The 25,547-nt window shown below is 45.8% G+C and overlaps 2 protein-coding genes across 5 annotated transcripts in view; both read left to right on the top strand.

Annotated features, from left to right (window-relative positions):
• Window positions 1–25,547, top strand: part of RPS8 (ribosomal protein S8) — a 157,865-nt gene that overhangs the window by 43,360 nt on the left and 88,958 nt on the right. The gene's annotated exons all lie outside the window — the stretch shown is intronic.
• The window catches only part of RNF220 (ring finger protein 220), a 244,999-nt gene that overhangs the window by 182,566 nt on the left and 36,886 nt on the right, over window positions 1–25,547 (top strand). For 2 of the 4 annotated variants that reach the window (XM_064147710.1, XM_064147712.1), the window contains 3 exons: window positions 1,758–1,800; window positions 9,393–9,514; window positions 10,537–10,669. In XM_064147710.1, coding sequence (XP_064003780.1) covers window positions 1,758–1,800; window positions 9,393–9,514; window positions 10,537–10,669 — 298 coding nt within the window. Of the gene's footprint in view, window positions 1–1,394; window positions 1,601–1,757; window positions 1,801–9,392; window positions 9,515–10,536; window positions 10,670–25,547 lie in introns of those variants that run through there. The other 2 variants (XM_064147714.1, XM_064147713.1) reach the window with 2 other exon arrangements.

Genomic DNA, 25,547 nt, shown 5'->3' with positions numbered 1-25,547 from the left:
CACTGGAACAGGTTGCCCAAGGGGATAGTTGAGGCCCCATCGTTGGAGATAGGCAAGGTCAGGCTCATCAGGGCTCTGGGCAAACTGAGTTAGTGCAGGATGTCCTTGCTGACTGCAGGGGAGTTGGACTAGATGACCTTTGGAGGTCACTTCCAACTCAAATTGTTCTATGATTCTATAAGGTCAAGGTTCTTCTCCAGGCCAGAGCCCAAGGGGCCCAAGGGGCAAGGTGCGGGGGCAGTGCCCAGGAGGCAGCACCTTGTGTTCCAAGGCAGAGCTGGGGACCCTATATGGCATGTGCCTTTGGGCCTCGTTATCCCTGTGCTCCTGCAGCCCCCATCGCTAATCAGGCAAGAAAAGCTGGAGTGGTTACCCCTGGTGCCCGACTAGCCAGCGCCTTGGAGTTCTGGTTGAGCCACTGACCAGGGCTCTCGGACCTAAGGCGCACTCAGGCTCTACTGCGCAAGGGAATCTGCTTCCATTTGCTCCCGGGCTCTGATTGGCCATCACGCCCTGGGTTCCAGTTTCCCTGGGGGCTCTGATTGGCCACACACCCTTGGGAGCCAGTGGCTCCTGATTCCCGATTGACCGAGTGCTCCTGGGTTTCAGTCACTCCTGTTCTCTGATTGGCCACGCACTCCTGGGTGCCAGTGGCTCCTGACTCCTGATTGACCGAGTGCTCCTGGGTTTCAGTCACTCCTGTTCTCTGATTGGCCATGCACTCCTGGGTGCCAGTGGCTCCTGATTCCCAACTGACCGAGTGCTCCTGGGTTTCAGTCACTCCTGTTCTCTGATTGGCCACGCACTCCTGGGTGCCAGTGGCTCCTGGCTCCTGATTGACCGAGTGCTCCTGGGTTTCAGTCAGTGCTGTTCTCTGATTGGCCACGCACTCCTGGGTGCCAGTGGCTCCTGGCTCCTGATTGACCGAGTGCTCCTGGGTTTCAGTCAGTGCTGTTCTCTGATTGGCCACGCACTCCTGGGTGCCAGTGGCTCCTGACTCCTGATTGACCGAGTGCTCCTGGGTTTCAGTCACTCCTGTTCTCTGATTGGCCACGCACTCCTGGGTGCCAGTGGCTCCTGACTCCTGATTGACCGAGTGCTCCTGGGTTTCAGTCAGTGCTGTTCTCTGATTGGCCACGCACTCCTGGGTGCCAGTGGCTCCTGACTCCTGATTGACCGAGTGCTCCTGGGTTTCAGTCAGTGCTGTTCTCTGATTGGCCATGCACTCCTGGGTGCCAGTGGCTCCTGACTCCTGATTGACCGAGTGCTCCTGGGTTTCAGTCAGTGCTGTTCTCTGATTGGCTGGCGCTCGCTGGGCCCTGCTGCCGCCTGTCGGTTGCTATGGGAACTGCCTCTCCGCGCCGTTTCCCGGTGAACTTTCACCCGCTCGCCGCGGCTCACATGACCGGGGCCAACATGGCGGCGGCCGCGGGGGGCTGATCGGCAGCGCCTGCCGGGCCGCGCCGTATCCGCCCGCATCCCGGGCCGCGCGGGGGGGTTCTCCCCGGGGCCCGCCGCCTCGCTGCCCCGCCGGCCGTCTGCGGCACCCGCGGCTATGCAGAGCGGCAGGAGGGGGCCCGGCGGCGGGGGCCGGGAAGAGGTGGGTGTTGGGGGGGGGGGGAGCCGTTGTCCCGGTGATGTGCAGGGCGGGGGGAAGGGCGGCCCGGGCCAGGCCTTGTTTACCGGCGAGCGGCGTGTTGTTTACATGGAGGTCCCTTGGGCCGTGACACTTCTTCGCTCTTGTCTCCTCTCTGCAGACCTTCCTGCGGGTGCGAGCGAACCGGCAGACCCGGCTGAACGGTGAGTGCGGGCCCGCGCGGTGCCCCCGGCCGCCCCCAGGCCGCCCCCCGGCCGCCGAGCCTCCCCCTGCCCGGAGACCTTCCCAGAGCTGGGCTGAGTTATGGGCACCCCCCTACCCCCGAGGCCGAGAGCCGCCACCTACCTCTCCGGGGCCTGGCGCTGCAGCGGCAGGGCCGCGGGGTGCGTAGGGCGAAGCTCTCCCCGTTCCTCCCCGGCTCCCTGCGGGAAGCAGCTCTCACTGCCGGGATCCCCCATGCGAGCTTTGAAGCAGGCCCTGCCTCCTGCGTTTTCCATTCTGGGGCCAGGCAGCCGTGCTCTCACAGCTCACATGGCTGAATCGTGCACTAAACTTTTGATCCAGCAGTCCTGAGTGTCTGCTATCTGACGTCATGTTTTGGTTTGTTGTGGGTGTGTTGTTGTTGGGTTTTTTCCCTCTCAAGCTGGCAGATGCTGGTGTGGTACTCTTGTTCTTGTACTTCTAGATGTTTCTGTCAACAAGGAAACAAATGTTTCCAGCAAGTAGCGACTTGGTATTTAAAACACAAATCAGAGATCACTTTATTTCAGGAAAAGAATGTCCCACCTCTGTGTTTATGAATCAGGAAAAAATAAAAGCTGAAATACCCTTTTTTTGCTTGAACTGAAAAAGTTGAAACTCTTCCCAAAGTTCAGACAAGTCAGAACTTATGATGTAAATAGCAGCACTCTTCTGTCATCTGATGTATTGCTTAGAGCTGCTCTAATATATACCAGTTAGACAAAATTTGGTCGTTTGGGCTGTCAGGGGGCATGTTGATTTTGAGCTTACTGCTAGACCGGTTAGAGATAACATCAGTGACATCATATTGATACAGTCTATCTAGAAGAAAACAGGAATACTTTAACAAAAGGCTTTCAAGTGTACACATAGCAAAGTGGTTTACTTGGATTTGAGGTGCTGCATGTTGAGCATAGTCTTTAGCAAATAGAAATGTTACTAAGTTCCTCGGTTAAACAGAGCTGAATTCAGAGCTAGCCTGGAGATTTTTAAACATAAATCCTCAGGGCCAAAAACCTTCGAGCTTTTGGAAGTCTGTTAAGTCATACATCAAAGAGGTGAGTTGCCTGGCGTCAGTTACAGGTAACTGCTGGCAGGTGTGCTTACATCTGCACTCTGAGATGAGTGCAGTGAGCTGGCAGTGCTGCAGGCAGACCCTTTTCCAGGCACAGAAACTTCAGATGGCTGAAATGCACTGAGGTATTGCTCTGCAGTGACTTGTTTTGTGTGACAAAGGTCTCTGGAGTCAGTGGTGTCAAACTGTTTCTTTGTAGGTTTTGGATAGCTGGGGCTGAGCTCCCACTTTTTGCCTTTTTTCAGCCCAACAATGTGCAGTTACCTTATTTTAATTAAAAAATTTATAACCTGAGCCAGGGTCTTGGTGTTGTGGAGCCCTTCAGTGTGAATGAAAGCCCTTGATGACAGCATGCTCTGCTGAACTGATACAGTAGTGCTTTATGCTTTTGACTTTAGCCTAGAGTAGGGCTGCAGCACAATCCATGTAGACTGGATCCTCTCAGCCCCTGTTCTTGGATGTTTTGTGCACCTGGGCTCATTGTGTAAAGGGAAGCTGCTGGTTTGTGCAGCATTTGCATTGTTTTTGCTGAACCTGATTGTATATAAACTTTTTGGAGTACAGTGGGCAGCAGAGCCATGTTCCAGGTGAGGGCAGTTGGTTAACACACATAATGCCCTTTTAACACTGGTATACTACCTGTAATGATGCCTGCTTCAGTGCTATGCTGTTGAATTAGTATCCAGCTGAAGAGCTGGGTCAGTTACACTGCTGTTTTCAGTGCATGTTGCTTTATATTTGTGACCACTGAACCTGGCCTGCTTTCTTGTGTCCTCCTTTGCATTAGTGTGAATGAAAATAACTTTGTGATACTTTTATATTTTTCTGTATTTTTTTTTGTTAAACAGTAATTTAAGTACAGGAGAAACACTTGAGTGCTTTGGCAAGGGAAGAAGTGCATATTTGCTTATATTATGTGTTTAACAAACTTCTAATTGGTCACACTTTATAGCTTGCTCCATGAGAATGGCTTCCTTATCCTGGTTAGTTTACACTGACAGTTATGTAGGACTTGTCCAAAGATACCTAACTTTTGTTTTCATATTCTTACTGAAGAAACTTGAGGTATAGAAAAGGTAATTAATCTGCCAAAGAAAAACCTGTTTCATTTGGGTTTAGTGTGTTTTAAATGTACTCTTCAACAGTGTCATAAACAGCTCATCTTGCTACTCTGTCAAGCTTCTTACCAGCTGAGTTCCAGAATCACTTCTGGAAACTCTCCCATAAAAAGAGGCCCATGGTGTTTGCTCTTCTCCCATGTAGTCTTTGACTCAAATCCCAGCTGCCCAGCTTTTTGGTCCAAGTCCTATCAGATCTCCTTGGCGTGTGTTCCATTCTGTTGTGGTCACTCAGAAAAGCAGAAGAGCTGAGGAAAGAAAAGGGAGCGAGAGTGAGAGCAATCTCTTGTGAGGTGCTCTTGGCCTGGTTGCAACATAATTAGATCCTAATAGTTACATGTTTCACGGGTACCTGATGGTCCAGAATTTTAATTCTGGAAGTTAAACTTTTTACTTAAATCGAGCTGTAAGTTGAATGCATTTGCAAGCTCTGAAGCAGGAGATTAATGCTCTGTTAGATTCTCAGTTGAGTGTATTTGAACTTTGCTGTCAGCTTCAGTGAGTTAATCCCACACCTCTCACCTGTGCTAAACTCAGTTTGCAGGGATTGTACCCTTGTGAACCCAGAAGCATGCTGGTTCCTGACAAAGCTGTGTGACAAAAGGCATTTCTTCCATTTGCTTTACTTCCACTGTTGCCAAACTGGAAAGTTTAAGCCACCCTGTAAATTGATGCTTATGAAGTTCAGCAGTGCAGAGCAGGTTAGGTAGTCACTCAAAATTAGAGGCACAAAGTTAGGGGTTAGTGTATCAGAACGTGGATTCAGCAGGTTAAGTATGTGGCATCCTCAAGAGAGTAGTTTCAGGTTGAAGGTTGCTGGCAGTGATCTGTATGGAAGTTTGACCATGCAAATGTGAAAGCCCCACTGAGACCCTTTTGTGAATTTGGCCTTTTAATGTTCTCTTTCTGGCAGATGAGCATCAAATTGTAAGGTCTGAAACAGATTCATGGTATCACAGTATCATCATCAGGGTTGGAAGAGACCATTCATTCTTGACGGTCTGTTTTTCTTGCTTTAGCTTGTTCTTGAGATGGGTTTTTGTGCTCTGCCATTGCTACCTTTGTTCCCTTGGATCAGATGCTCTTGCCTAAGTTGATCATCCACAGAGCTTTTCATGACAGGTCTCACAAAAACAGGTGTAATTGCCCCTCAAGACTGCCCTAGTAGGTTTGCAGAGAGCAGGTGCTCATTTTTGTGCTTAAGTATCTTTGAAACACAGAGGTGTTAGAGAAGTTGGCATTTTCAGTACATTTGTAGAACTAAGCCCCTCTGCATCTGCCTGAGAGGTTGACTCACATTTTAGTGGTAACCACAAGCTTTTCTCTCTAGACAGACTTCTGTGGAGGTGGTCGCTGTGCAGTCTGTTGTTGAACCATCACTAGCATGTTTTATGCTTTTGTAGCTGATGAGTAGGGAGGAATAAAGGTAGATGATTTTCACTGGAATGGAGACAAAAATGTTTCCACTTTATTTGATTGGCCTGCTACTGCAGGAGCTACTAATGATATCTGCATGGCACTCAGGGGACCTCTCAAACTGGTGGAGGGAATCACAAGAGATATTGCTAGTAACTTAATCACATCCTTTGATGCTGCAGTAGAGGTTTGCATAGTGTCCACTGCTAGATGCTGTGTGAGAGTAATTCGTGCCCTGTCCTGAAGGTGAATATTTGGTTGGGGAGGGGGGAGATTTACCAGTGAAACCTAAAATCCATTAGCTTTTCTCTCAGGAGTCTTTGCTGGGCTAGAGAATTAACATGATCTTTAGGCATTGCTGAAGCTTAACCTTGATGGGAAGAACCTGTTGTCAGGAGAAATCCTTAGTCTCTTCTTGTCCATCAGTGGTGGACTGGCTTCTCTCTGTGCCATCGGGAAGGCAGGGACTGTTACACCCTCAGCAGCAGAGGCTTTGTCAAATGTAGTTTGGCTCTTCCTCTAGTGCAAGCAGCTTCTCACCTTGCATATCCCAAAAGACCCTGTGTTAAGAAACAGAAAAGCAGTTCCTCTACCCAGCACAGCTCCGAAGTTAAGTCAGGACTGTAACTCAGACCTCAGCCCCCTTGCAGCAGTCCCAGTTCTTGCTCACCTCTGTGTGCTACTTCCTCTTTCACGTTCTTTGGTGACTTAAACTCCTGAGGTGCCCGTTGGTTCAGTAACCAGAGGGAGAACATGCAGTGTGTAGGGTAACGTACATCTGTGAAAAACGAGGCCTTAGAGGTGCTGGAAGCTCTCTGGTGACCTAATAATAGTTATTAATGCTAATAAAAGATAGTGAACCTCCTCACCTGCTGGCAGAAAGCTGGAATAACTACAGAGTCTTTGTTCGCTCAGAGATAAGAACGGGTCAGCTTTATGCAAAACATCTGCTTCCTTGAGCCCATCCTCTTCTTGCATCCAGTCCTCTGCTGGCTGTGTTTCCATATTCCTGAATTATAAGAGGGAATGGACTCCTTTTTTTCTCTCCCTTTTTCCCTGCTCCTGCGACAGGGGCGAGGGGGGAGGGATTAGTGAGCTAATTAGAAATGATCGCATCTATCAACACTAATTAGCAATCTTGTGGTCTCACTTGCGTGTTCTTTTGAGCTGCTCCCCTTCGGGACAGCACCACAATCACCCCCTGCCTTTGGGGCCGCTCTGTGCCTTCTGTGCTGATTGGAAGTGATAGCCGGGCTGCGAGTCGTGTCGGGTAGGGACAACGCTGCTCAGGATGTGCTTTCCAGGCTGCAGCATTCCCTTTCGGTTTCTGCTGTCACCAGGGGCACCCTGGGCCTCTGTGGGCACAACACTGCCACTGTTGATGACCACAGAAAGAAAATGGCAGGGGCATTTGTTTTCAACACCTCTTTCTTCCAGTGGCTTTTTCACTTGTGGCATTAGAACTTAAAAAGACTGCTTCTTGGCAGAGCTAAACGAGCCGAGAGTCTGCTGAGTCTGGCATGGTTCTGTTTTTCACTCTACGCTAACATTGCAACAGCAGGTTAGGTACTTCTTCTGGCAGAGTAGTTGCAAAAATGTATCAGTGCAAGAGGTAAACCAAGTTTTCTTCCTTTTATCACTGTTACAGTGCACGAACTGCAGTGGAAAAAAGAAACTTAAAATACTAACAAACTTGCCAGGCAGATTGACTTAGCTGAATTGATTTGCCACAGGGACTTCTACCGAAATAATTAAACTGCTCCTTCCCTGCATTTCCCTTTTCAAAAACAGAATGAGGTGAGAGAAAGATGTGTCTGCAGTCAGGATAGCAAAAGCTTTGTTCCTGTGTTTTTCTGTAGTTAGATAGATGCTTGCTGGTGAATGCTCAAATCGTGGCTGATTCCAGCCTCTTCCCTTCTGTGCTGGCTCTGCAGAGCTATTGAGGCAAGGAAAGAGCAGCCTTAACTTATGCGAAAGAGCCTTGTGGGAGGATATAGGTATTCACTAAACCAGAACTCCAGAAGTCTCTCATGCACTGAAGTACAAACCAGCATGGCTTAATTCTGACTACTTCTGTAAGAGAGCTGGATGGTGCTGAAGGGGGAGGAGGGCTAGCATTTGGGGGTTCAGGAAGGGAAGAGAAGACACGTTGGGGCTTGTTGTTTTATTTGAAAGTGAACAGAATTCATCAGGGTGCAATGAACTTAGCAATAACACTTCATGTTAGAAGGGAAACTAAAATATCCTGCTAGGAATACCGAAGTCCTTGAAGTGTGTGGAGAGGCAGGTGGGCTCTGGAGCTGTCAATGTGGTGCACTCAAGAAAAGAGGGTCCTGGAACTTCCACAGATAAAACTTAGAGAAATTAGTGGTGGTGTTCTACTAGAGTCCTTGGTGTTCTAAATGCCAGGTATCAAAAAAACCACTCATGATTTGGTCTCAAGTTGCTGCCTCTTCTTCTAGGAACATCACTTTTGCAGAATTGTTTTCATGATGCCACGAGTGGAGATTCATTTTGCACCTGTATTGTTCAGTGAGGAAAAGCAACGCCCAGAGAATAATTTGCAGCCTTGTTGATCTTTGAGCTTCAGAGAGTGCTAGGTGGATTCTAGATTGTGGAAAAGTGTATCCTAACCCAGAGAGTCTTGAGTCCAGGAAAGCCAAAAAGAAATCCTTGAAAGAGACCTTCCCATTCTGTGTGGGTGTTTTCAGCTGTCACTTCGTACTTCACTTTGTGATGCACATGCACTAGACTGATGCACTTTAGAAAATGACTGATAAAAACTTTCCTATACGCTGATCCATCTCTTCCTGGTGCTCCAGCAGCTTTCTCTGACTTGTTGGCTGCAGGGAGCAGTGTTTGGGCATGAAGGCTTTCAGAGCATTCTGCAGTGCTCACAATGTCAGTAAGGATTTCTGGCTAACACAGCTTTTTGGTGGTGTCATCTCTCATTATCACACAGGCTTTCCTTGGGCTTTTCCTTGTCTCTCATTCAGAATTTTGACCTTCCTTATTAATTAAACAGTGAATTTCTTGCCAGTGATTGAGTTTTTCAGTAATACTTGCCTAAAGCCATGATAATAAAGGACAGAAGTTCTTTTTAATGCAAATGATTTGGTTCCAGATGTTTTGATCACATTAAATGATGGCTCAAATTAACCAGAGATTGGATTAAGCAACAGGCTATCTTGGCTGCTTTTTCTAATCACTATGGTTCCTAACATGTTCGTTTCTCAAGAGTGTGCCCTCAAGAAGGCAAGTGTAGCCCCCAATTTTCCTCTGTGTTAAAATAGTGAAATAAAAATAGCAGAGAGACAAAAGCTGTCTAGCAGAGGTGCTGTTTTTCACAGGAAGGATCTTTCCTCTCCACACTTGCTCTCACTTTTTGGTGATATTCTGGGAGTTAATCAAGGTGTACAGGAGACTCTCTGGTTCTGTAAGTGACTGTGATACACCTCATCCAAGGCTTTTCAGGTGCTACATCATTCTTCTGTGGTCTAAGCAGGCTCTTGTATGGGGAACAGAGGCTTTAGTGGATGGGTCTCCAATTTAGAAGGAAAAATCCAGAACAGGATTCAGTGGTTTGTTTGATCACTCAACACTGAAAACAGTTTAAAGCTTCCAAAAGAAAAGCATTTAACCATTTTAATAACTTAACCTGAGGATGTGCAGCAGATATTCACTCTCCTAGATATTAAATTCTGAGTAGCTGTCTTTGTGAAATCAGGCTGTACCAGCTGCAGGTTTCATCTGGAAAGTGCTAGGTTATGTTCTCTGCCAGACAGGTCAGAATAGGGAGTTGCAGTGGGACTGTCTGGTGTGTAATCTTACCATTTCTGCCAAGGGTTTATTATTTGGAACTGAGCTAATAAAGAGAAGAGTGAATTACAAGCTTGACATGTCTCCTTTTTTTTTTTTTTTTCCTTCCCCTGGTTTCTCCATGCAGCTCGGATTGGAAAAATGAAACGGAGGAAGCAAGACGAAGGGCAGGTATGTCCCCTCTGCAGCCGACCTCTGTCAGGATCCGAGGAGGAGATGAGTAGGCATGTGGAACAATGCCTTGCAAAGGTAGAGGCGCAGCAGGATTGCCAGCTGCCATTCCCTTCTCCCTTCTCCTGGCTTTGTCTGCAGCTGACCTAACACGGGGCACAAACTAACATTGCTGAGCTTGCAGGCAATGCTAACTCTATCCCTAAGATCTGTAGTCACTTCTCTTTGTCTTGGAAGATGGATTCTTTTGCATTTTTCTCTCGTGTTGCATTAGTAACATCTTTACTTCATGTACCTTTTCACCGTTATTGAAGTCTTAAGTTGTAGACTGTGAAGGTAGAGCTGTTGAAGTTTATGAAGCCTTTTGTAGGGCTTCATGCTTCCTGCGTGGCAAAGCAGGAGGAGTTCTTTCTGATCTCTGCCTTTGACAGCATTAGAATTATTTTTGTTGTATTCTTTTGTGTCAGACTGGCATTTGTAAATGTTGCATGACCATCTTACTCCAGGAAGTGCATATGAGCAGAACCATTCTCTTACTTTTCATCCCAGTGACAGCAAGAAAGGAGGAACAAGACCTAGGGGAGGGAGAGAGTTGTCTCATAGGGCTTTCTATGTTTCTCAAGAAAAGCCCACAATAGAAATGATAACAATGTCATTCTTGTTTCCTTAAGAGGTGCATGGTGTAAAGAGAGGTGTCTTTTGATTAGTGTGTCCCAAAAAATATGCTGTAGGAGAGCATTCCTGCCAGCAGTCAAAGGAATCTGGTTTATGTGATAGGGGAATTGTGCATGCAAGGCTGGGGAATGCGTGTTGAAATGCACACCAGCTTTGTTGTGGGAGCCAGAGCTTACATTTCCACATGTAAAACTTATGAACCTTGCAACTTATTTTGATCATCAGGTTGTCAAGTTCTCCCAGCACCCACATACTTCTAGTTTTAGATCCCTGGAAATGGAAGCAGGAATAGATGCTGCTGTCCCTTCTGTGCTTAGCTGTCCTGGGAACGGTCTAGCTTTCCTTACCCATTCTACCATGAGTTACTAACTCCAAAGAACTATTTCATGCATCTCAATACTCTGCCCCTGCTTTACCCTGTGCAGAGAGAAGGTTCATGCATGACTGAGGATGACTCTGTGGACATCGAGAATGAGAACGGCAACCGCTTCGAAGAGTATGAGTGGTGTGGGCAGAAGAGGATACGGGCTACTACTCTCCTGGAGGGAGGATTCCGAGGTGCGCCGGTGGTTTGGGGGCCCTTGTTCATCATTCTGCTGTGGAAGTTGATCTTTAAAGGGAGGGACCTGGAGATTTGCCTTTCACAAAGGGTGGGACCTTCAGCCTTTGCCTGAATGTGAAGTAATTTCAGCTTTCTGCCTCTCTCAAATGATGAGAGTCAAAATTAGTGCAAGTCTCGAATGAAAGTGTGTCCTTACTTCTTACTCCAGAAACGCGTCTGAAGAGGGAATGAGGAGGAATGGGTAGAGTGGGCAGATCATTTGGAGAAAATAGCTTCTTGTATGTTACACGTAGTAAGAAATACGTGGGAATATGTGAAGAGAGTGAAAAAGAAATGAAACTGTAAAAATTCCCAGCCTGGAGTGACGAAAGCCGGTGTATCGGCCTCTGGTGATGTATTGGAGGTGACAGCCAGCTCGCTTTAGCACCTGCATAAAATATTAAAAGGCCAGTTGTGCATTTATCACTCCATCCCTTTTAAGGTTGATAAATGAGAATCCAGGAACCTGCTCTGTGCCTCCAGCACCGCAAGCCCTTAGGGCTCTCAGACAAACACATTTTATTTTTCCTCCTTCTTTTGCTCCTTCCCCAGTGAGGGGGAAATCAGTTACTGAGGAGAGAGTGAATTATGGCAAAATTTGACCTCACGTGAGCTTTATTGGTGAATGTAATTTTAGCTAGAAACTGGCCCCTTTCTTACATTCAGCCCTTTGGCCTCAAAGAGGAGGATTTACTAAACTGTTCATTGGCATGAACTTCTGGCACTAAGCAGAGCTTCTCATAAGCAATCCACGTAGCGCATGCCTAATGAGGGAGTGGGAATGCTGGCTTCAGTAAAGAGGGTGGGATGTGATCTCTTCCTATATCAGCTTGTATTTTCATTTGAAATATCTCAAGGAGAAAAGCTGCTCTGTAAGGAAGTTGTACTTAAAAGCCAGCAGTGCACTTAGTGACAGACTGGCACTGCTGATCTGCTCCTACTTCCCTCTGAAATTAAATTGTAGCTGGTTTGTAGCAGAGCAGGTGATCTGGAGCACAGAGGTGAAAGAGCAGCTTCTCTGGCTTTTAAAGGCTATCCAGCAAAGCTCACACTGCTGCTTCTTCTGTCTATAGCTGTACCTACCCTAACGTTTTTTGTATCCACTCAGAGAGTTACATCTCTACACGATTCCAGGAAGAGGTCTGAAGAGCCCATCCAGGGCCTTAGGCTATGTTCATATAGTATAGTCACCGCAATCTGTAGCAGGGAAGCATGTTTGAGTGCCTCTGTTGCTGTCACCACTAGTCCTGATTAGCAAAAGCTACTCAGTTAATTTCTGCCTCTTTTTGTGCATGTCTAATTTCTTCCTTCATCTCCACTGAACACCTTCACCCCTGCTGGACACCTGAGTTCTTATCTTCTGCTTTCTGTGGTGCTGCTTCCTTTGGTGTGGGCATTGTGCTACCTTAACTTGGTTAACATCACCAGTTGGTTTTTAGTTAATGAATTGTGATGTGAACTTTTCATATTGCTTCAGTCATATGGAAACCTTTGAGATGTGGCTTTGGGCAGACAAAATGTGTGTAATTGATGTGATTGGGCTGTGTAAATGCAAGGTACTTGCTCCTTGTTGCATTTTCTTTCCTATTTTAAAGAAGTCTCAAATGCATTAGTTTGCATTATATGGATCAGCTGCCACCACAAGTTAGATTCTGGCATCAGTCAGGGCTGTAAGCTCTGCTAGATGGCTGCATATATGTGGACAGGTACTTCTGTATTTCATACTTGGAAATAACCTTGCTTCCATCAGGAAATATGAGGTCTGTCTCTTCTATCTGAGACCTTCATGACACAGTCAAGAGCATTCAGTTACATGAACATATTCAGTGAAGGACTGCAAGCCTAGGGGAGGTGTAGGCCACAGTTAGAGGCAGTTCTAAAACTCTCCATAGTTACCCTTGTGAGAAGGCTTTTGGATTAGACTCCTTCCCTTTGTGGTACTAGATGAAAGGTTTCTGTAGGTCAGCTTGCAAGCATCTGCAAGGAACTTCTTGGTAGTATTTGGTGAGGAACAGCTTCTCTGCACAGCTTTTTGTTGGCAGAGCCACTTAAGAAATTGCGTCACCGGAATAGCTGGCAGGTCTGTCATGAGTGCATTTCTCCCTGTCCTTCCTCCTCTGGAGCACAGCTGTACTGGTAGTTGCCCTCAGCAGGTGTCATGCTCCTGTAGAGAGGTGTCCTCATCCCTAAACAGTGCAACTTCTTGTGACCTGCTTTCTGCCTAGTCCTTTGGGATGATGGGATAGTATCTGCAGGGTAGCTACCTGCTCTGCACAAGAAGTGTCTGTAAAATTTGAGAAGACAAGGCACAGCTGGAATAATCTCCCATAGTTGGCCACCTGTATTTCTATTTAGGCAAGTTATACTTTTTCTTGCTCACATTTGTGGATCTTGTATTGGCTCTGGCTGCTGGTATTCAGAGGTCTCCATCAGTCAGGGCTTATTTGTGCACTCTCAGGTAGCCTTAAGGTGTCTTGTCTTTTTCCCTTTTTCAGCCAGTGTTGATTCTTGCTTTACTTTAGGGACAGAATTATTAATTTATAGCCCTGAGGCACAGCGTAACGTTTTGGAGATGCTTTCCAATGCTTAGAACTGCTTTATCTAGAGTTGGCAAGGCCCTCGTTAACCCCTGTCACCCGAGGCTTTGTGTTTGGCTCTGTTCCCTTTGCTGAGAAGCAGCAGTGAAGTGGAAATCGAAGGCCTTTTATAATGCCAGACAGCCTTTGCCAGGCTATAGGAATGTCACCAGTGTCTAAAGAGATGACATGGGGAAATACATAAAACCAGAGGGGAAAACAGATGTCTGTATGTCTCATTAATTTCAGTTTTATTGTTGTGTTGCTTTGAGGAGATGTCACAGCTGGGTGAAGTTGGGAGCAGGACACGGTGACCATCCTGTATTGCATGGTCAGACCATTGGGCAGCATTACAGAAGTGACATAACACAGGTCATTGGCAGCTGCTTTTTATCACTTTTGGTTTGCAGACAAAGTTCATGTCACTCTTGTTGTGAGGAAAATAATTTGCTGATTATATGAAAGATCCTGCCAAGTTCTCAAGTGGGGTAAAATTGGGAGATTTGGGTTTTTTTTCTTCTTGAAACCAGAAAGGTCAGGAAAACAAACAGCCCTGCTTATGTTTCTTGGTAGGTGGTCTAATACTTAGGAGCAATCACAGCATGGAACTGTCACTTACGTGGTTCCTCAGGTGGTGTTTCTAGAGCACTCATGGGGAAGAACTGCTGCTCTCAGCTGAAGGACTGTCTTAGGAGGTGGAAATTCTTTGTCTTCTGTGTTGGTTTTACAACTGCAAAGCGGAGCCATAGCACATCTTGCTCGCCACAGCTTTGCATACTTGATACAGTAGGTGGAGAGAACAGACAATGCCATCGTTTAGAAATATGCTGTAACTGAGAAGTGCAGAGGTCATTATGTTGCCTCTTAAGCTGTTGGGTTTGGTGAACACATTCAGTCAGGAATTACTTACTTCTTGGCTTCTTAAAATATCATTTGCTATCACTTAGTTTGCTTACCCAAAATAGGGATAATGCAGAATGTAACTGAAGGTTATCGGCAATTATATGGGACCTGGAACTGCTTCATTTGGTCCTGCTTGAGGTAACTGGTTGTGGAAGAGTTCTTGCTTCTCCTTGGGATAGGTGCAGAAGCCTAGCAGCATGAAATACAAAGCACTGTTTAAGTCAGGCTTGTACTTCAAAGAGAAAACCCATACAGATCTAATAATCAAATATTTTCCTATCTCAGCACCGTGTCAGAAGACTAACATTTCCTTTGAAATACCTGAACGTTCAGTAACCATCTATCCTCAGGTCTCTGAATCATCTCTCTCTGACACTCTTTGTTGCAGGGGATTATTTCATGCCATCTTTGTCTAATGTGTTTCTGGCTTTAGGAAGCCAACAAGGCTTGGCCAGTGAAAGCATCAAGTGGCTCCCTCTCTGATGTTAGTTTTTGGTTGGTTTTTTTACCGCTCAGCATATTTGTAGCAATTCTTCTTTTCCTCTTCAGAATGGATGCACCTTACCCTCAGTGTTTACACTGTAAGGTTATCCCTTTAAAGAATTCCTGAGGGAAGTTCAAAAGGTTTTTTTTCCTTTGAAAGATTCGGTGTCTCTTTTTGTGTGTATGTCTCTTACTTGAAAGGAGGGTAGAGAAGGAGGGGGGGCAGTGGAAAAAAAAGTGCTTTATCTGAAAAGAATCACATCAGCTTCGCACTGATAGAAGCTGCTGTCATCTCTTAAACGGCTTAGCACAGTCAAAAGGCAAGAGGACTTAAAACAGTGTCTTACACAGGGATCGATGAGTGGAACACATAACTCGTAACTGCAAAGAAAAAGCAGCGCGGGGGGAGAGATAACGGTAATGATTGCATTGAGGAAAGCTTGAGGGAGGCTTGCTCTTTGGAACACAGCTTCAAAGGTGTCTGGACCGGCGCCTGAGCAAACTGTCCTGTGAAGTCTCTGCCTCTGTAGGTCTAGGGAAAGTGGGGGTGATGCTTGCACCCTTCTGTTCCTTGGCAGATGGGACAAGGATTAGTAAAGGCCAGGTTAGCATCTCCCTTCTGCTGCGCCAGGTTTGAGAGGGGGGTTTTGTCACTGGGTCTGTCCGTTCTGGGAAGGTGGCTTGTCCAGGAGAGGGGAAGGCGGCGAACAGTGGATGGGGCGGTTGGGGAGATGGGTGGGGGGACGGGATGTCAGTTTATCGATCGCACCTCAGTCAGGAGAGCTGCAGGCGCAGTGCTCTGAGCACGAGCGGCAGCGTGCTTAATGTGATTGAAAGGCAGTTAAAATGGCGGTGACCTTTTCAGGGGGAATTAGATTGCCTGCCAAGAGTGGTTAGAGGGAGTGATAACGCCAGCTTGAGGAAGCTGTCCAGTCTGCTTCAAAGGGAGAGAGACAGAGACAGGGAAAGCAAGCTAGCAGCAAGTACCATTTAAAGCATGAGCCGTGCGGCCTGATAGAACAGAGATTGCTGTCCTCTTTAGATATGAAAGAATTGAAGAAATGTAGTGAAGTTCTCTCCACCTAGCCTGTTCTCTGGTCTCCTCCAGGTCCCCCACCAGAAAGCCTTCCTCTGGGCACAGTAGCAAGCTAGTCACTACTACTCTTCTGGGTTTCTTTTCCTTCAGCAGATCAATTACATCAAAAATAATACAGAAGAGAGGAAAACTCTGAGAATGTTAAAATGGTGAGCAGAGCATTTTCAGGGAAGGGGACTTTCTGAGGAAGATTGACATGGCAAGGATCTATCTGATACACTGCAATACTCTTAAAGAAGGAGGAATATGCAGACATTATTCTCTTGTCAAGTTTCTCTTTATTTCTCCATGCTGCCCTCCTCCCAAGATAGCAGAGGGCTTGTATCTGCCCATTAATGTCTTTTTAAGGGAAAAGAACAGTCTGACTTAGCATATGCACAGAGAAACTTGGAAAAGACTGTAACAAACTGGAGTTATCCTTGGGTGCCTGTTTGCATTGGATCTCGTGTCCTGTACAATTAGGGCAACTGCCTGAGAAAGTGAGACTATATTAAAACGTTGAAAAGTTTACCACAGATGGCTGCAGTCCTACTGTCAGCTTTCCATCGTTGCAGAATCAGGATGTGTGTCAGTTCAAGCAGCAAATGTTGTAAACTGCATTCCGTTTTGGGCTCCCCAGTTTAAGAGGGACAGGGATCTGCTCAAGAGAGTCCAATAGAGGGCTACAAGGATGATTAGGGGACTTGAGCACTGCCTTATGAGGAGAGGCTGAGGGACCTGGGGCTTTCTAGTCTGGAGAAGAGAAGACTGAGAGGGGATTTAATTAATGTTTTTAAATATCTGAGGGCTGGGGGTCAGGAGTGGAGGGACAAGACAGGATCTGCTCACTTGCTCCCTGGGATAGGACAAGGAGCAATGGGTGTAAGTTGCAGCACAGGAGGTTCCACATCAACACAAGGGAGAACTTCTTTACTGTAAGGGTCACAGAGCACTGGAACAGACTCCCCAGAGAGGTTGTGGAGTCTTCTTTGGGGACTTCCAAGGCCTGTCTGGATGACCTCTGTGACCTGAGCTAGATTGTATCATCTTGCTCTGGCAGAGGAGTTGGACTCAATGACCTCTTTGGGTCCATTCCAGCCCCTTAACATCCAGTAAACATCCTGTAAACCACCCTTCATCCTGCATGGGTTAACTGCTCAAGAAAAGAGCACTGGAGAAATAGCTGTGTGCTCCTCCAATTCATTCTTCTAATTACATACCATAATAGAAGCATGCTCTCAGGTGTAAGATGCTGTCCTCAAAATCTAAGTAGGTGTTTTTCAGTTGTGCCTCAGCAGCAGGTGTTTGTGAACACAGTGACATTGCTTGTGTCTGGTAACTGCCCAGCAGCAAGCTCCAAACACAGGAGGAAAACTCATTTTTATGTCTCGGTGCAGTCTCACAAATACCAACTTGTAACAATCTGCAAAATCTGTGTTTGACACACGTGGAACCTAAAGAATGGAGATTCATCATCTTCCAGTGTTATAAAGATATTAGCAAACCTGCAACAGACCTGAAAACTCTTGCTCTAGAGTCTCACCTAGCAGCTCACTTTTTCAAGTAAGATAAGAGGCATGTGGGAAGGCTTCAGTAGGCAAGGAGACTTTCCATTTTTCCATGCCAGGAGGTTCAGGGCTGCGTTTAAGATTGTACTAGTAAGAGGGAATAAACTGAGCTCCTCCAATTCAGCAAAAGAATTTGAGTGGAATGGTAGAAGTGTGACTTCTCCTAAGAGACTGTGAGGGAAATAGAAGATGTCGCTGGCGTATTTAGGCCTTCTGGAAGAACGGTTTAGTAAATAGAATCATCTACACAGAAACGGGGAAGATGAGTCAGAACTCATTTGTTTTACCCTGGCAGGCTAAAGCAACTTCAGCTTGGATGCAGGAGCAGTCAGTGGCAAGAGTATAGGGAATCTGCCATAATGAAATTCTTAATCTTCCTCCCACTTAGCAGGAGCTCAGTTCAGTGCCTTTCTCTGTCACATTTCCAGTGTCAGCATCCCTCATTGCTTAGTCTCTAAAGTGAATGCATCTGTAAAACTGAGCATCCTTCCCAGCCTCTCAAGTCTTGGTATTTCAGTCTTCCAATATTTGGGTTGCAATCTTCTGCTGGTCACTTCTACCTGTTGTAAGCTTCCAAGCAGGCAAGATGTATAAATTTTATGTTTCTCATGTGCTTTTTCTATGCCTAATCCCCTCCCTTTAGAGGGCTTCTGGGTCCCAGAGTGCTTGTATGCCATACCTCAACCCTTGTGTAAAATGATGGTAATCCTGGTAATCCCTCTGTTGCAGAAGGACAGTACTTTGTACAGGCCTGATGGAGTAGCCCAACCGCTCCTTAATGTTTGCACCTCTCTCCTTGGAGTGCAAGTTCTTGTCCACGTAGTAACACTTGACCTGAAGCTGCTGACAGATCTGTTTACATATGTTATATGCAATAATCAGATGGACAGTACCTGACTATTTCTCCATATTTCATCCCCACATATGGAATTTGAGGGATTCTATGGCTAACAAATGTCCCTTGCACGTTGTACTATATAAAACCAGGTGAGAATAGTACATGAATTAAAAAAGGAAAACAATTCAGAATTCCTACCTTAACATACAAAAGCCAACATGACTCAATATTGCTTGTTTAAAGTTCATCTAATACTTCAAGGAACAGCATCATCTTCATTTTGGAACACAAAAGTAATCCATGAGACTGGGCTAAGTAAAAATCACTAGCTGGAAAAAAAAAACAACTGCTTGTAGCTGTTGAAGTTCCAGTTTTTGATAATACATTTTCATTAATTTGAATGCCTGTAAAAATATAAGAACCTAATTTTTATGCTCAAACTGCCAGAACACATTAGGTGAAAGGAGCACAATCAGCTCCACCTTGCTGGTCAATTTATGTAATGCTAACCAAGAAAAGATTTTCTGGGGGAAGAAGGGGAATTCTCACCATTTGATAGTATTATATATCATACCTGGGGGAGGAAAGGGATTATCTGTCACCCAGCAACAGAGGAAGGGGGAAAAAAACCACAAACAATTAAAAAGAAAACAGCAAATGCAGTGGTAACACCATGAATATTGGCAGGGGGAGTAAGGGAGCAGGTAGAGCACCTGAAACTACTAAATGTATTTTAAATTGAGGGAGTTTGAAGTTGACAATATGCCTTTAAGCTTCAGTCTTCCCAGATCTCAGCTGTGCAGCATAAGATCTTTCTGTCCCATCCCCTGCACTTGCTTAGCTGCTCTCTGCAATCCATTTTTTCTAGTGGTCTGTCTGCTCTGGTTTTGCAAGTCCCAGGCTTTAGGACAGTCACTTGATAACTTAGATTTTTTCCCCAAGTGCAGTTTTGCTAGGACTGCAACCTACTTCTCGGACACTCAGGTCAGACTTCAGCCTTAAACACACAGTAGTTGATTGACGTGATTTTAATAGCGTTTTAGAATACAGTTGTTAAGTCAGGGGCAGTGAGATTTTTCTGAAGGAAAAAGGGAGCACAGGTCTCAATGGCTCTAAACAGCTCCTGTCGCCGCGTGTCGTCTCCTGCGCTCGGCGGTGAAACACATTATCGAGTAGTGCCCGGAAAGTGGCTAACTGCGTTTGACACACGCCAACTCCCTGCCTCCACACTGGATAATTGCATTGTCAACTGTTCAGCAAAGTGGCAGGTGACACTGCAGCCGGATTGATTGTCCTAGTATGGAGGCTCCCAAGACTGTCAGCCACCCAATCGATAGAGTTTACACAAGACACTGTGACTGCATCTGTAACTAATTTTACTTTGAACCTCGCAAGGTGCAGTTGTCTCTGTTTCTTGGTCTCTCTTCTTCTTTGCTTGCACCTTCTCCCTGGACGAGGAAGTTGCTTTTCTTCTGAAAGCCCAGCTTTATTTCTTGTTTTGGAGCTGGAAGTGAGGAAATCGATGGTGTGTTTTGTGGTTTCAGAGTTGAGGGCATTACAGCACATGGCTAACTAGCAGCTCCAGTTTTGCAATCAATAGGCTGATCAATTGATTAAATTAGCACTGATTTTTCTTTCTTCTTTCCAACCTAGAAAAGAATTAGTTTGAGGGGAAGAGCGTGTGGGTTTGGGCTGTGAAATTTAGCACTTGCTTTTTCCAGTCCTTGGCTGCCTTTTCCCCACAAATACAATCTCTCTCCTCATCATTATTTAAAGCAAACTGCATTGAGTCCTGCCACTGGCAGCGGCCCACTGTAAGCCAGGGTGTCACTTTCAGCTGTTCACCAGCCTTGCTGCTTCATGCTCTGCTGCCTTAGAAAAGTCATCCTCCAAGCTCTGCTGTGCTGCTTTATTATTGGCAAAGTTGCAACATTCCTGTGATCCCTGTCAGTGGTGCTTATTGATCCAGTGATGTGAATCTGCTTAGTGATTCAAGATTACTTTAATTCTCCCTCTTCCTTTTTTGTTTGTTTCCACCTTCTCCCCAGGGGAACAAAAGCTTTCAGATCCACCTTTCCCTGACTGTGGAAAACGAGCTGTAGCTGCAAAGACTGTGGCTGTTGCTGCTGCTTTTGTAGTTCAGCTCTGGGTTTTGAAGAACAGCCTTTGAGGTAGACGTAAGACCATTCTCAGTGCATCACTCTGGCATGAGGCTTGAGGAGACAGCCATGCATGTATGACCACACCAGATCAGACCTTCGGTCCAAGTGCATTCTCCCTTCTGCAGCCCAAATCCATACCTGGATGGGTTGTCGAGAGGCATAAAAGAAATCTCTGGAATACTTCTCAGTGCTGCAAGAGAAGCTTCTTCCCTGAGCCTTGCAGCAGCAGGCTCTCACCCTGTACAGCAAAGCTTGCCTGCCCTTTGTTCAGCACGCTGCTGTGAAATGATGTTAATGGTCATAAAATTATATGGCCCCTTTCTTTAAAGGCAGCTGTTCCTCTGATCTGTTAACAAAGATCATTGTAAGCATCCGAGATGCTGGTAAGGAGTCAGGTCTCTGGCAGCCCATTTGTGCCTCTGTGGGAGCTAATAGATGGCACCAGATGGATGCATCTGCTATTTCAGGTGTATATTGTAATGGCACAGTTGGGTGTCACTTTTCCAGGTAAATCACTGTTCTGCTTGAAATGGATCTGTCTCCAGAGAAATGAAACCCTTGTCCTGCAAGCAGCTTTTCATGGCCTCTGAATGTCATTTTTCCTGCAACAGGCTAGGGAAAGTCACCAGAATTATTCTATCCCTGTTTGTGCTAGGAAAAGGAAACAATTTCACCATCCAGAAACGTGGATGAGGAGGTGTTATGGATCACAAAGACTGCTGCTCAGCATGGCCTCATCTCTGCCACTGCCTTGTTTTCAAGAACCTAATGGCTTTGTCTGTCTTCCCCAACACGTTTTAAAATAAAACAGCTTCCATGGCACCTTGTGTTCTTAGTACTAGTTTGGGATACTTTAGCAGCTGATGAAATAAACCCAGTTTAGAGCCATTCTTGGGAAGTGTGTGTGAGGCCTGGCCGTGTGTCTGCATAAGCTGCTTTTATTGCCTTCATTGTTTTTACTCTCCAAGAAGCCAACGAGTGACATTTCGTTAAGAAAATAGAGTGAACGTGCTGGAAAGGGAGGTTGTGCTGAAGGGGGTCACTGCAAGGAGTGTAATTAGCAAAGGCTGCAGTGCTGGAGATTTATGGGAGGCTTTTTATTCTTCTTTTCTGAACACGTGTAAATTACCTGCAAGCAGAATTAATGCCTCTTCCCAGCCAAAACAGGCCCCAGTAGAGCTGCCTGCCCCTGAGATGGATTTGGATTCAGATACACTTACAGAACTTAGACAGAATTCTGGATTTCTGGAGTATTTCCAATATAGATTTGACCCTCTCCGTTCCTTGGAGGTCAAAGAGGAGAAGCAGCAGTTGTACCAGTGAGTTTGATTCTTTAGGTAGGCAGCATCTAATGGCTACATTCATAATGGTGGTGCAAATAGTGATACTAACATCTGAAATTTGTTCCTCAGTCTCATTTGGAGATTATGCATACAGAACAGCTGGCTTCCAAAACTGACTTATCTGCCCAAATGGAAGTTGAGGAGCAGAGGTGGGGTACAGTATGTCTGTACTTTCCTATCTTTGATGATGAAACTTGGCAGTGGTTGTTTGGGTCTGTGCTGATCTTCTAGTCTTAGGTTTCTCCTCCGAAGACTTGTCAGTCTCCATGTGAGCTCATGCCTGCACTGGAGCCAGCAGTGCTGCCAGCACCTGAAGCAGCATATGTTGTCACTTTGACCATCTGCTGCTGAACGTGATGGAGAAAAGGAGGGACTTGAAAGCGAGGCCCTTTTATCTGTTCTGTGAATCTGCTTATGTGTCATGGTAATGACTCTCGATCTTTGGTTGAACCACCCTTCCCTTTAGAGATGTTGAGATGTTCAGTCATTGAGGGGATTGCACAAAGGAAGTCAGATTTGAGAAGCAGTTCAGAGGTCAGAGAGGATGTTTAGGCAGAGGGGATGGCTTAGGGGAAGGAAAAGTGTTATGCCAAATTATGGAAAGGAGAAAGTGTTTCTGATGGGATTAATCTCCAGTCACTATTGATACACACCTGAAAGAGAGTGGGAACTGTTTTCTGGTCCACTTCAAATTCAGCTGATTCCTGTAGTCTGACAGTGCCTGCAGCCTGGCCGTGGCAAAGAGGCATGTGAGTTCTTTTGCTGCTTTTCAGACCTCTGTATTCCAGAAACACTTTGCTTGTGTGGAGTTCCTGAATTTTTCAGAAACTACATTGAGTTGGTGCTCAGGCAGCCTGCTTTGAGGCCAGCCCAAGCAAAGCTGTGTACATAGTGCTGGAAGGTGGCAAGCACTCTAGGTAAGTGATCTTGATAGGTACATTCTGATTGATGGGAGAGTTTGTCTCCCAAACTGTCACAGGGTTTATAGAGGTGCCACTCAATACCGGTGCTGGAATTGCTTGTCAGAGCACCTGGCTACAAGAGCAATGGGGATTGGAGACAGAGGTGTAACTTTGGTTTTTTCTCTGCTTAATGGCCTCAGTGTCTGACCTGCCTGCTCGCTCCTGTTTGTCTGGACCTTAAGGAGGCAGCTGGTATTAAGGCTGTCAGAGGATTGTTCTGCTTTAGCATCAGGAGGCTAATTGTATTGGGGCTGGCAGTATATGACAGGTGGTTGTGTCCTACCAAATGCACAGCAGGAACAAAAAGTTCTTCAACAAGGGAAGGGAAAGGTACAGGAGAGTCTGCATTTTAGTTTGTTCTTTTTTCATCTGAGAGCAGTGTTTTCAAATTCACATGTGGAATTATGTTCTTCAGGCCTTGGGTGACTCTCCCTGTAAGAGTGCAGCTGCTTCTGTGGATAACAGATTGCATATCTTGAGAGTTCCTAGGTTAAACTTGCAACTTAATATTCAGTTGTCAGATTTCACTTTGTTAACACGTTGGGATAAATTCCTACTCTCAAGCATTCACCTCTGCATAGCAGCACTGGCTTTAGAGGTCTGCTTTAGGAAACGTTACTGATGGCCTTGAATTACAGTGTGCCCCTCAGAAGCTGAGCCTTCTGGAGGAACCTGGTTCCCAGTGAATGCTATTGAGCTGTAGATCACTTGAATGTGGTGGTAGGACATCTTCTGGAAGGTCTCATTCTCCTCTAGTGCATCCAAACCAATGCTGTGGCAAAGGCAGTTTCACTCTGCTCAAGACCAACCCTCTGCTCCATTTCACATTTTCCTTGCTCCTGGATGGCAGCGTATGCTGCCAACAGAAGCTGGAATTTGTGAGCCCTCTTTACACTTGGGCTGAGTTAGTAAGAAGCAGGTGTGATCCTATCGGGCCTTCCTTGCATTTAGTGGTCCTCTTAATCCATTTATAACAGCACTTGTCCAGAAATCTGGTTTGAATGAGCCTGAGATGAATGAATAATGTCAAGCAGTTCAGACGTCAAATATTTGAACAGCTGCGTGGGTGTTTTTGCTGGCTTTGTGCATGGAAGCAACCCCAGGAAGTTAGACAAGGAGGCTCACGTTGAAATTGTGGCACCAAACCTCAGCTCACCGAAACTGGCCTCAAAATTCATCCCTGCTGCAGATGAAAGGGCATTAGGATGCCAGTGGCAGACTGCTTGCCCCACAGGTGATGCTGGGCGAAGCTTTGCATCCTTTTCTTTGGTATTCTGTGCCATGTAGTGGCAGTACTGGGGGCTATGGACATGTTGAATCATGTTGGAAACCTATTTTGTTTTATCCTGGTTAGTTTTTTTTCCTTTCTTTTAAAGCAGCCTCTGAAAACTAAAACTAATGGCACAACTTAGAGTCTGGTCTGGGTTCACAGAGATTACTTTGTTTGGCACGTGATTTCTGATTCAGGCTTTTTTACTGTGTTGCAGTGGATTGCATTTGGTCACGTTCAAAGAAAAATAAAGCTTATTTGATGAAAATCTAAGAGATGGGTCACCATGTTGCAGCTTCCTTTAGGCTTTGGCCTGGGAGCCCTCATTTGATCAGAAAACTTGCCCTTCTCTGCCCTTCATCTCAACCTGTGCACTTCTCTGCTGTGCCTTCCTCTTTAACTGAAATACTGTTCCAGATCATCACAGTGTGTATGTGCCATCATCGTACATACTGTCTGAAGCCTTTCCTTGCACCCTCATGGTGTAGGAAGGATGTTACTCTGTTAGCAGAGCAGCAGTTCCTATTACAGAGCTAGATGCAGTAGAAGCTCTGGAATATTTTCCTTTCAGATTTAGAAGGGATTTTCTTAAGTATAAAGGTTTTGAGAGCAAGGACGCCAGGATTCTGAAGTCAAGGTGCCTTAATATTTGTAACTTGTATCAGATTAAGCAAATCTTCCTTTCTTAAGCTCTAACCATAAACCACTGGTTGGCTTGAGTCACTTGGAAACAAAATTAATGGGAAGGTGAATGTTTGCTGTGTGCTTGACATCCTTGGTGGGGGGAGGGACATGGGGAACAGTCCCACTTATTTTCACTCTTTTGGACATCTCGCTCCAAGTATTCATTGTCTGGCTAACATTCAGATCACCTCTGGGACTGGCCAAGTCACAGCTCCAGCTTTGCATGATTTATGTTTCCCACAGCTACAAGAAAAATGAAGACCTGTGTGTCCAAAGTTTATGGCCTCTGAGAAGTGATGGGCTAAAGTAATGCCAGGTGCAGGGAATGGTGTTACTGAGGTTAAATGCCATGCCTGTAAATTACCACCCTATTGCCCACTGTGACTTCTAAGGCAGCTTTGAAAGACTATCCAGCTTCTTTGACAGGTCTCTCTTACTCCTCTAAATCTTCACCCAAACATTGTGATGAACTGAAGGAGTCAAGATTTACTAGATGTGCCATTGCAGCAAGAGAAGGCAGCTTGTGACATGTGTTGGCTGGCAGCATGCAGCCAGTAGGTGAAACTTTTTCTGAAGGGTCTGCTGCAAGAGCACTGCACCAGCGAGGGCGCAGGGCTGACCTGCAAGCATGGCTCCTGGTGCAGGCTGTGCGTGCTGCATTGTCAATGATGGTTTTGTTCCCTCAGCTAAAAATTAAAGCTAGCAATTACTTTGAAGTAAAAGGTAGTTTATGCTTCTAGGGAAAGGTTAGTCTTAAAATCATTGTCATGCTACGGTTATCACTCGTTAAGGACCTTCTTTATATTCAGGGAAGAGAAATATCAAATCCATATAAACAAATTTTATTGGGGGCTTAATGAATCAGTGAGAGCATCCCTTCCTAGAGAGTGACAGTAAAGAGCTGTGTCTGCAGCGTGCCCTTGGAAATGAGGCTTCACCTTGCCCTGCTCTCTGCACGGATGCAGACTGTT

The sequence above is a fragment of the Pogoniulus pusillus genome, chromosome 8 (assembly GCF_015220805.1).
Source record: "Pogoniulus pusillus isolate bPogPus1 chromosome 8, bPogPus1.pri, whole genome shotgun sequence".
In the NCBI taxonomy this organism is placed as follows: Eukaryota; Metazoa; Chordata; class Aves; order Piciformes; family Lybiidae; genus Pogoniulus; species Pogoniulus pusillus.
The sequence above is the reverse complement of the archived record's forward strand: the minus strand, read 5'-3'. Positions and strand labels throughout refer to the sequence as shown.